Consider the following 12,557-nt stretch of genomic DNA (forward strand, 5'->3'; position numbering starts at 1 on the left):
ATTATATATAATCATACATGATAATATATGGAATTGTATATGAAGTTATATATAATCATATATAATTATATATGACTATATATGGAGCAATATACAACCATGCACGATTATATATAGTTCCATATACAATTATATATAAGTATATAGAATTATATATAATCATACATGATTATATATGGAATTGTATATGAGGTTATACATAATCATATATAATTATATGTGACTATATATGGAGCAATATACAGCCATGCAAGATTGTATATAGTCCCATATATAATTATATATAAGTATATATAATTATATATGCTTATATATAATTAACAGACATAAAAATTTTTTCTTTGAAAAAAAATTTTTTTTTTGGTAATCACAAAAAGTCTAAAATGATGTTTATAATTACGTTTAAATAATTCTGAAATACAAAATTTGTCATATTTCCTATGAGATGTTTTGGTCTGCTCTGCTATTACCTAATAGTAAAATCATTATTTATTTTATTATTTAAATAAGTGTTATATTATAATGAAATTCGGTAAAATAAATAAATTATGAATAATGACTATCCAAATATATATTAAAATCAATTTTTATATTCCATTTATGATAAACTCATATGATACATTATGTAGATCATAGAATCATTATTATCTAAGACAGCAGCACAGCAGACACTTCAAGACGCACGGAGATCACCAAAGTTAAGCAGCATTGAGCAGGGTTAATAGTTGGATGGGTGACCGCTGGTATTATAGCTATAAAACTATATCTAGATATTTTTTTTTTGCATTTTAATTAGTTACACAGAATTGCGTAGGACCATATTAAATATTCTATCCATAAAATTAACCCAATAATTAATTAGATGTAATAAATATATAATTAAATATTGTTATATATAATTATATATAGTTATATATAATTAGATATGATTATATTTGGCCATTTTTCATATATAATCATATATAACCAATTTATATATAAATATATATGTCGGAGAATAAAGTACAGCGAAGTATTTTCTGTCAAAGTGATGAGAATATTCTTTAGGATATTTCTATTTTTAGTAATTTTAAGAAATGTACTATTACTTTAATATTTTGTAAAATAAGTTTTAACGAAATTGTTTTATTGCGGTAGGCTTAGGCCTAGGTAGGCACATGGTGGTCAACGTAGTCGGGATCCCAGGACGATAGAGGTATCATAAAATTAATATGGAAAAGAGAAATATGCAGCAGGCAGACTATTTGAGAATAGTTGGGGAAAAGACAGTCTTGATTTGGAATTGAGATTGAACGGACGTCCTGGTGATCGCGAATTCGTTATTTCCTAAGTCTCGGTCTATCGCAAGATATTTATAATTTTGTTAGCATTCTAAGTTAAATTAATCTTGTACGAGTTTACCTACTCATTCTTGATAATTGATCTTATTGTAATTGGGAATATTAATTAATTGTAATAATAAAAATGGGTAAATCACAAAATGCTGAACCTCTAACAAAAGATCCTGCCTCTCCGACATATATAATTATATATAAATATTTTTTCTCGGGTAATATTCGTCATAATTCTTTATTTTAATTAAAAATAATTTAAACAATTTAATAATTGATGATTTTGACTTATTTAATAAAGTAGAGTTATAAAATGACTTTGGTATTTATTACTTGCCGGAATAAATAAACAGATTTGGCAATAGCGCGCTTGATTATACCCATAACAGAGACGTGGATGAGTATGTGAGTTAAACATTTTTTTGCCCTCCGGGCGGAAAGTGGCAACTTTCGTCCCGCTGCGCTAAACTAAGTTGCCGCTTTCCGCCTTCGTCGGACAAAAAAATAGTATACACTCCTCGGGAAGTAAATAAGAAAGCCTCAGATCACATGTTTGTTGACCTCGGCTTCGCCTCGGCCAACAATTACATGTGATCTGAGACATTTCTTACTTTACTTCCCTAGGTGTGTAATATACTAATTCTCTCTCTGTAACTATATTTCTATCCTTTTCTTTTTTCTCAGCTGTTGACGCGATGTTGTCAAATCTTTATTCGAATAAATGGCTGACGATGAACGAGTTGCAAACATAAAATTTGACTTTAAATATTTCAAAAATTATATCGGTAATGTATTATTATTAAATTGTTTTTATATTTTGCAATAATCAAAGTTTCATGTGTATAGTTTTTTATCCGTTAAAGTTGGGAGGTTATTATTGAAAAAAATAATTAGTCTCAACAAAAATTTGTCCGCCATAAGAGCCCGTGTATAAGGAGATAAAATATGTGATTTTTAAAGTTTAATATCTAAGTAACTAAACGGTGAATCTTTTTAAAATTTTGGGATTAAATAAATGACGTATTTATTTATACGTATACTTAATTTCAAAGCTCAAAGTTGGAAATTATTTTTTACATTAGATTCGCTCGAACCTCCTTAACTTCATGTCAACAGTTATAAGTGTAACTCAAAAAACTGTAATTTAATTACAACGATATGTAAATATGTAAGCAGAATATTTTATTAATTAACCGAGAGTAAATTTTTTAAAAAAGTAAACTATATATTAGTAATAAAATAATTATACCCACTATGGAATTAATCCGACTAATTTTAATCACAATGTTTGTCTGCTTAATAATAACGCAGATTAACAGGGCAGACCCACTGCTCTCAGTAAACTCAATCTCAACCTCCAAGCAAACTTCCCTAAAATCGGAGCTAAAAAAACTCAAGTACAAGTTTACAACGGAGATAAATGTTCGATCACAATTCAAGGACACTATTGAAATTACCATCGAAGATCCTTGCGATCTTGAAAACCAAAACAAACGCGTGACTTGTAAACTCGACAACCCAGATTTCTGCAAGTCGTGCCCTTACACCACTTGCAAGCACTTTGACAAAGAAGTAAAAATTGGAACAAATGTTATTCCGAAGAATGACGAGGGTGAAGGATACTGTGTTGCGTTTAAAGACATGTCATCAGGCTGCAACGAGTACCACGGTAATTGGGCGATGGTAAAGGCCTCGTCTTTCAAAAGTAACCTCAATCCAAATACCTACATCAGGTTCTGTCTCTGTAAACGACCTGGATTTATTGGCAACATGACCCTGTTCGGGAGCTGTGAGCATCCCTTTATCTGCGACGGAGACGTCGTCGACATAAACGTTTCCTACGATAAAATAAAGTGCAAGTGTCTCAACGAATTCAAGTCGAAAGTCGTTGGAGACGGTTGGCACCGTTGCGTTGCTCCTTTTGTTGAGGAACGCGTCAACTGGTCAACCGTGCCCAAGCCCCAAAAATTCGCCGAGTCTTTCATCCCGGTAAAAACATACTTTGACAAAATGATCTCTAATTATGTTGGAAACCTGGATGAACTGACCGACCCCTGCAGCAGGTGTCCTGTTACTGGAAACCCGACCTATGCCAGGTCAGTTACCATTGACAAAAGTGGTCACCCTGATGATACCACGGTGATCTGCCGACCGGCTGACAGTGATGAAATCAACCAGCCAAATTGGGGCATTCCTTTGAGGAGACATACTCACAATGGCAATGATGGAAATATGAAACGTCTGCTGAAAGGCTCCTGGGGTCCGGATGTCATGTTGGCTATCAAGTGGAAGGAGCTGTGGGTCTACGGTGCCTCCAATCATGACGATAAAGACAAGAGCCCGCAAGACTGCGTGTTTGTCTTTGATTACCAAGACAACCAAGATTTTTATCTAAAGTTAGGACTGAATCAAAATTATCAGTATGCTATAAACGCTGGGAAGGACGCTTTGCTAGGCCTAACCGTCTTACCAATGTCAACGTTCACTCCAACGGTCTACCCTCACTGCTTGAGAGGAAATGTTGATGGCGGTTACGCGATGTCTTTCAGTTACGGCTGCCGAATCTATAATTTAAACCTGGCTTGCTTTGTCGAAGAACATGAAATCAAAGATTTTATAATCAACAGCAAACATAATAACATATCCTCAACTTTTCTGACTCGGGCCTATCAAGAAAGATATGGTTGGTATTTCGTAAGTACTCAAAACTGGGATTCGGTACAAGAATTGGGACATGCCTTTGGTGTAGCTCTATATGAATTTAATAATAAAAGCTATCAGTACCTGACTTACAATCCAGCGATTAAAACCGATAAAACTCTTAATCAGTATTTTCCGTTTGTTGCCATGCGGGTCAGACCAATGCCGGATGAAGATAGGAAAAATAGCCGTTGGAAACGGCATCGAATTTCCGGACTTCGACATTTTGTTGTTGATTTTATTCTGACTGATAAGGAGAGTAGTAAGAAATTTCTCATCCAACATTATCATAAAGCTGACTCTAATTTTGTATATAAGTGATTTTTAAATTGAAACTATTGTTGATTATTGACCACTTTTTTTTATTCCATTGATAATGATGATGATGATATATTTTTTTGCTGAACTGAAAAAAAAATAATCAAAACTCAATTATTTTCAATAGTTTTTAAAACTAATATGATGGTATACGTTTATCTTCGATTTGTCCTCGCGCAGTTTCTTTGCCAGTAAATAGTGGCATAACAATCGATTTTGTAAGAGGCGATGGCGATTTATTTTTGATGTATTGTTTCATCTTAACATCAAACAAAGGTATACAGGGAGCCGTCATAGATTCAAACCTACCAGTGAAGCAAGGTAACTTGCGCCTAGCTTCAATGAAGACTGATTCTTTAGGAAAGCAGGGTTCCTTTATTGTCAGTACGTTATTATTCCAAATGGTTCTACAAGACGTGCAAGGAGTCTGCTTGTTCGAAGGATCGCGATTCCCGACATCGTAACTTCTTGAACTACAATTGCACTCACCGGATGTAGCATCAAACTCGTTTTTTTCATCGGCATTAGGTATCTCCATGATGCAGGGGTTGCGCATCGGATGGAGCCGGTTCAGTGGGTGTTGGACGTATTTATTACCAAGGGAATCTATTCCGCCGAATTCGCACACGAATCTGAATGAGCTGGGGTCAGTCGAAATAACCAGCTCATCTTCGTGAGTCATGTTGATATCTCGAGGATTAACCCGACAATTATTCTTATTGTCCATCAGGATGTTGTCCGGGTGGTAGATATGGGAGTTGTTGCAGGCAATTATCTTGTTCCCTTCCGGGCCCCCGAAAAAGTTCGGAAACCTGGATCGGCAGACTATGTCGTTGTTCATCGTCATAACAGCGTAGGTCGTATGTAGATTGCAGCGAGGTCGCTTGCTGACGCACCAGATTCCTTCGTAGAGCTGCTTGTTTCCCACGAATATCTCTTGTTTCTTACGATCGCGGATTATCAACGAGTAAAGAGACAACCCTGGGCAGATCTTATCGCACTCTGCGTCGTAAGTTGCGTCAGTGCTTTCGTTGTGCAGCTCATAGTCGTCTGTCAGGGACATGTTATCTGGTAACTTGATTAAAAAGATCGCGGAGGATGTTGAGCAGACTGTTGGGTCCTTGGAGTTGATGAAAATGTTCGGAATGTTCGACATGATGTTGCCGTTCAGAAGCTCTGCTAGACGTCGGTTCGATAGTTTGTAGTTGTACTTGGAGATGTAGCCGTAATAATCTTTGGAGTTTAAAGATATTGTTAAAGAATAGGCAATCACCACCAGGATTACTGCGACAGTAAATACCACTAAAATCATTTTGTTGATAATTTTTGAAAAGTCTGTATATATCTAATAAATACAAATGGGAAAAAAAAAAAAATTATTTAATTTTTAACCAAGTTGCCAAACAAACGATCAACGTTTATTTAATAGATAAAATTTATAATAAAATAACAAACAAAAAAATTAATAATTTAACGGTACAATAAGTAATCAGAAATAGTTGATTTTTGCAATTAGAAATAAATAATAAAAATATTTAAAAAAATAATAATTTAAAAATATTTCAATGACTAATATAAGTAAAATTAATTTGACAAAATTCAATTTATTCAAAGGACAAATAGATAAATAATTATTAATCTCAAAGATATAGAATTTAATATATAAAATTTATGTTTTAGATAAATAATTTAAAGTTAAAAAAATACATATGTACGTCTTTTTCTATACGTAAATACGCTTTAGTGTACACAAATGCATAAATAGGTATAATAGTATATAGGAGTAAGAGAAGGGAGAGAACAATATTGTATCTGACTCAGGTAGATGAGGCCCAGACGATACTTTGGGTAAATTTAGGAAGAGAGGGCAAAGATCTCGGAAAAGTCGGCTATAATTGGGCACAGTTTTCCCCAAAATTTGTGAAGTGGGTTCATCTGAAACTTAAGGAAGCTCCTCTGCCGATCAAACCTTTCATTCGTGTCCTAGACATCCTAGTGTTAACATCCTCTTAAGGTTTTTCTAAGTTTCATTGAAAACACGTGGAAGAATTAAAGTAGATTTGTGAAATTTGTGAAGTTAATTTACGTGAATAATAATTTAATTTCAACAAAACCAACGGAGTATATTAACAAATCAGGTACAATCTTAATTATTATAATTATTTTAAGTATTTTAAAGTGTACTATCTTCAATAAAATTAAACTCAGAAGTTCCCGGTCAATTAATGTAACAACTATTTTTTTTAAACGTTGAGTAACTCGTATTTAAAAAAATCCCATTTAAATATGACATTTATAGATCGATAAGTCAAAGTTTTATGCAGCTCGATTTAAAATTACTAATTGATAAATAATTTTTGACAATTTTTTAAGGTTTAAAAATAAGCATCAACTTTGGACTTGTATAAAATCATAAATTCAATTTTTTTTTTCACGCTGAATTTTTTGATGATTAGTTGAATCTTTTTAAACGCAAAGATAAAAAAAATAACTTTTTTTTTTCATAAATTATTATCGTAATTTATAAACAATGATTACTCGCTATCTTTTGATCAAATAGACATAGAAATTTGTTTCAAATTAGCATTTATAAAGGGTAAAATATTATAATAAGGTGCGAATTATGAACTTTGCTACTATAAAATTTTTTTCATTTATTTAATTTTATTAATTTGAGGCAAGTATTTATGGCCTCTATCGACTTCGGACCCTTTTGTATAATTGAACCTTTTTTCATAAGCGTAACTTTGTACAGAATTACAGAAAATAGTGAAAGAACCCTCGCAGTTTCGGAATTACTATGAAATCACAGTGAATTCACAGTGAAATCGTCTTCACCGTAAATCTACTGTGGGTTCACGGTAATTTCATAGTGAATTCACAGTGATTTTGTGCCATTTCGTCACTATGGTTTAGTGGTGGTATCACTGTAGATTCATGGTAGTCTCACAGAGATAACACCGTGAGTTCACAATAGTTCCACAGTGAATTCATAGTAATTTCACTGTGATTTCACCGTCGTTTTACCATGATTTAACCGTGACTTCAGAATGATCTGATAGTTGTAACACCGTTAGTTCATGATAGAGTTTCACTGTGAATTCATAGTAATTTCACTGTGAACTCATTGGGTCCGGGGTAAGAAAATTGTATATGATTAATATATAATTACATCTAATTTAAATATAATTATGTATAATGGTTTTTGTGATTATATATAATCATGTATAATTATATATAACTATATATAATCATGTATAATTATACATAATTATATGTAATGGTTTTTGCGATTTCGAATAATTATATATGATTAATATATAATTATATGTAATAATATGAGATGGTTTTTGCAATTTCGAAAAATTATTTATGATTCTTATATAATTATATGTAACGAAAAAAAAAATAGTCATTTATATAACATATGCAGGACTTGTAGTTCACACGAACATATTTTCTCGCGATGTTCTCTTAGGTCAATTGGTAGCAAGTCAGTCTTCCGAGTATGAGGTTCGCGGTTCGATTCCTGCTCCCGACAGATATTTTTTTTTTTCATGGAAATAATTATATACAATTATTTTTACCCCGGTGAATTCACTGTGAATTCACCATAAATTCACTGTGGATTCATTGTGAATTCACCGTAGATTCACTGTGGATTCATTGTAAATTAACAGTGGTACCACTCTAAACTCACAGCATTACCACTGTGAGATGACCATAAAACTACAGTAACCGAATGGCACAAAATTATGGTGATTTCACCGTAATTTCATCATGGTCGCACTATCTTTTTACTATAATCTCACTAAAATTTCACTGTGATTTTACAGTGATTCCGAAACCGCGAGGGAAAGTAAATTTGTATTTTTGCTTGTCACTCAGATATAATAAGGCGTCAGAATTTTAATGAGTCGAAAGCCTTTTCACAAAAGTAATGACAACAGAATGTCATTGTAATTGCTTCGGTTTAACAAGGGCCATAAACACTTATCTCAAATTGAAAAAATTCAATAAATCAGACCATTGTTTATAAATTACGATGATAATTTATGAAAAAAAAAAAAAAAAAAACAATTATTTTTTTTCATCATTGCGTTTAAAAAGAAGGAAAACTTTAACGAATTTTGGAAATATTTGTTTGAAATTTGGTCCTTGATTTTGATTCTGATTAAAAATTAGAGCTAAAATATGAGAGATAAAAATTGATAAAACCTTTTAGAAAGAAAATTTAATTTCCTACCAATAAGATCTGATTTCCTGCATAAAAGTTCCCGATCAATTTTTTCTATATTTCCAAAATTTAATCCAAAAATTTTGAATTAAACTCTGACTACTTTCATTTCGGCTACAAAAACTTGTTTTTGACTTTTGACCCTGAATTCTGGTTAAAATATACGAAATATGGGAAAATTGACGAGAATATTGTAAATACAGAATTAAATTTTTTACAAAAAAGTTCCTTATTAATTTCTTCATAAATCCAAAATTTTTAAGTCAAACTTTAACTACTTTAATTTTGGCTGTAAAAACTTGTTTTTGACTTTAAATCTTAAATTTTAGGTGAAAAATGAGAGATACAAACAAATTGATTTTTTACATTTTTAATTCATATTAATGAGAAATATAATAATGATAAAAATGAATACATAATAATAATATATATTTTTTTTTTTCAGATAAATCTATTTACCATCATAATAAATAATTACAGACGCGTAAGAACATGGAATCTGTTATAGACATTGCAAAAAGTCTGATTCATGCTTTAAGAGACAATGATATAAATAATTTTGAAGAAATATTAAACGATGGATTTGATGTAAATCAAGTATTACCAGGATTCAATTATAGAGAATACGTATTATTGCATTTAGCGTGTATATTTAACAAAGTAGCTATCATTGATATACTGATTAATAAATATCAAGCTGACGTTAACTTAGTAACGAAATATGGAGCTCAACCAATTCATTTGACGATTCTTATATGCATGGATGGGGATTGTGAAGCAATTCGTCTTTTGCTGGAAGCTGGAGCTGATCCCAACGCTGAATTTACATTTGAAATGATTTCAGTACTTGTTACAAATTATTCCTGGCCAGATGAGTTTGGTGATAAATTATCATTTGCGTCATATGCTGCCGTTGAGGACAAGACAGAGTTGTTTGAATTACTTACTAATTATGGAGCTGACGTTACTGTGAGAACCAAAGATAATAAAACTTTGTTGATGGTAGCTTTAGAAAATGAAAATTACAGAACAGCAAGAGTCATTGTCGATAAATTTTTAAATAGTTATCCAGAATTAATCAATGTTCGTGATAATCAAGATAAAAATATACTTGACTATGTATTTAATGATCGAGTCTGTCTAAAATATCGTTATAGTGGCCGACAATTAAATTATCTAAATGAGATTGTTATGGTAATATATTATTATTATTATTATTCAAAAGAAAATTATGATGAAAGGATGAACAACGACGGGTATACGGAACTGTGTAATACTGCTTCTTACAGAGGTGTCTCTCAATTAGTTTCAAATTTGTTACGCTGTAATCCCTCACGTACTGGATCCAAAGCATTGTCTAATGCCTTGCTTCCAATTCGGGATACTGATAATTTGTTTTATTGGTATTCGTTTTATCCAGAAGAAGAGATAGAAACTATTAAATTAGAGATCGAAAGAAGAAAATTAAACACCGTTGATTGCATATTGTGGGATTTAAGGATAAGACGAGAGTTTAGGTTGTTTGTACCTAAAGAAGAAATATTTAAGATGGATGAATTAATTTCATCGTCTTCTGATTATAGGAAAAAGATTCAAGACTTTGAATGTAAAGTTATTTATGGGTTGTTGAAAGAAACTGTTTTTAAATATGGAAAAAAAAGAGAAACTTTGTATAATTTAGCTGCTAAGATTTTTAATGATAGAACTGTTAAACCGCTTGCGAAAAGTAATAAACTTATCAAGTGTCTCAATAAGTATCAACCTAGAGATGGTACTTTACAAATTATTGTTGATCAGATGAGAATACGACTTGATTCAGTTAACAAAAGAATTCGATTGTTAGAAGAATCTAAAAAACTTAGCAAAATTAATTGCATAATTCCTCTTCCCTATGAAATCATATTGGATATTTATGAATATTTGAGTAATTATGAATTGAGAAATTTTATTGATTGTGTTCAAAATATCTAATTATATTTATATTATTGGCAATTTGATCATGAAATGGTGATAAATTTGTGTAATTTTTTAGTTTAATTATTATTTTAATAGTTTTTTTTAGTTGTCTAGAATTACGTATATATTTTTCTACAACATTTATAAGTCCCCTTATGGAAAAATTTCTCTGAAAAAACTCTGAAAAAGTCTTGAGAAGTCTTAATAAGTCTTTTTGGAAGTCTTACTTTTTCTAAAAACGGCAGAAAAAGTCTTATCATTGGTGAATAACTCTGATTAAGTCTGACAAACTCTGAAAAAGACAAATATTCTCTGAGATTTGGGACTTTTGAAAAGAGTTATAAAGACTTAATAAGACTTTTTCAGATTTATTTAATTGAATAAATTAATCAGAATAGAGAGACTTTTTCAGAGTTTTCAAGTATTAAAAAGACTTTTTCAGCAATGACTATTCAATGAATTAAAAATACTTAAAGAAAAAATCACACTGTTGCAATAAAGATAATTCTACTAACTTTTTTTTTTTTTTATTTTATTTTATCGTAAATTTTTACTTACTGACAATTAATCTTCTTTCCTGTTGCACAGTAATAGAATATATTATATTTTGATTTTTTTATCGATTGAAAAAAATTGAATAAAATATTACACTGATAATTTTATAGTAATTATTTATATACTTTTTTTTTTGGTATATGTATAAACAAAACTGACTGTTGCAATAGTTATTTTTTTATTGCATTTGAATACACGTTATCGATTAGAAATTATTAAGACGATCGTCTTGTCATATTCTATAATTTTATAAGTTTACTAGTAAACTTGCATAATTAATTCTAAAATTCATTCAAAAATAAATTTGTTAATAATAATATAGTAATTAAGGAATCAGATAAAAATAGTTAATTAACATAATATAATTATTAACATGTTATGTGTCTCTCTTGTGTATATAATTCACTGTAATTACAATTATTTTTAGTGGCCCTGTTAATGGCAAAAGCTGTTGAGCTTAAGTGTAAATAAATAAATAAATAAATCTATTAACCTTGTTAATGGTGTAAGCTGTTGGGTTTGTTTCAATAAAATAAAATAAATTTTTTAGATTTTCTGAGTTATATTTAATTTCATTAGATCTCAAAAACCTATCAGCTATTAACCTTGAAAACCCGCATCGATCGCCACCTAGAGCGTCAGAATCGTTTAATGCGTTCGTGAGATATCGTCGAAAAAAGTGTTTTTTTGTAATAACTCCGAAATTTTTCATCAGGTCAATTTTTTTGTTCAAAATTATTTATAGAGCTCAAAAAAACTACATCGATTACCGCTAACCGCGTGCAAATCGGTTCATTCATTCAAAAGTTATAGCAGTTTGGAAATTTAAAAAATCGTGTTCTATCGAACTTTGAAAAAATTTTTGAGCTCGAAGAGCTCAAAAGCATAGGAAAGCTATCCCTTTGAGCTCGGAGAGCTCAAAATAACACATAAACTGTATTTTTGAGCTTGAAGAGCTCAAAAACATCATAAATGCAATTTTAAGCGCTTAGGTACGAAATGAACGAGAAGTTGCAGGGATGGCCTTCAAGGTCAACCGTTTTCCTAATTTTTTTTTTAATCAATTCCACAATTTTTTTTTCTTAAAAATGAATTAGCATTATGAGGCGCGCATTTTTGGATTTTTCAAGCTTTTGTGTTTTATTTCTTAAATACCGGGTAATTGATACAATAACTTTCTTGTGTTTTTCAAAACATGAGATGCTATAGATAGATAGATAGATAATAAACTTTATTGACCCTAGAGCCTTAGCTCCCTCAGGACCATCATAATTATACATTATAATCAGTGTAAGATACAGAGCATGTAATTACATAAATTGAAAATAATAAAATAATAACATATTATAATGAAATAATAACGTGAATTATAAATTATAAATTATAATCGTGGTAGATATGAGACAAGTTGCCAGAAAACCTGGTAATAGCACAGTTAAGCAAAACTAATATCATTCAAT

At 30.8% G+C, this 12,557-nt stretch overlaps 3 protein-coding genes across 3 annotated transcripts; 2 read left to right on the top strand and 1 right to left on the bottom strand.

Annotated features, from left to right (window-relative positions):
- The first annotated feature begins 2,509 nt into the window (after positions 1 to 2,509).
- Positions 2,510 to 4,352, top strand: LOC123270180. The gene has a single exon (XM_044736123.1). It carries the CDS (start codon positions 2,586 to 2,588, stop codon positions 4,350 to 4,352), a length of 1,767 nt encoding a protein of 588 aa, XP_044592058.1. The 5' UTR covers positions 2,510 to 2,585.
- A 133-nt stretch (positions 4,353 to 4,485) lies between these two features.
- LOC123270181 lies at positions 4,486 to 5,685 on the bottom strand. Its single transcript, XM_044736124.1, has one exon. The coding sequence runs from the start codon at positions 5,659 to 5,661 to the stop codon at positions 4,486 to 4,488; it is 1,176 nt and encodes a 391-aa protein (XP_044592059.1). The 5' UTR covers positions 5,662 to 5,685.
- Positions 5,686 to 9,033: 3,348 nt separating this feature from the next.
- Positions 9,034 to 10,557, top strand: LOC123270182. The gene is made up of 2 exons (XM_044736125.1): positions 9,034 to 10,061; positions 10,161 to 10,557. Exons 1-2 carry the CDS (start codon positions 9,079 to 9,081, stop codon positions 10,555 to 10,557), a joined length of 1,380 nt encoding a protein of 459 aa, XP_044592060.1. The 5' UTR covers positions 9,034 to 9,078.
- The last annotated feature ends 2,000 nt before the right edge of the window (positions 10,558 to 12,557 follow it).

This window comes from Cotesia glomerata, linkage group LG8 (assembly GCF_020080835.1).
Source record: "Cotesia glomerata isolate CgM1 linkage group LG8, MPM_Cglom_v2.3, whole genome shotgun sequence".
Lineage (NCBI taxonomy): Eukaryota > Metazoa > Arthropoda > Insecta > Hymenoptera > Braconidae > Cotesia > Cotesia glomerata.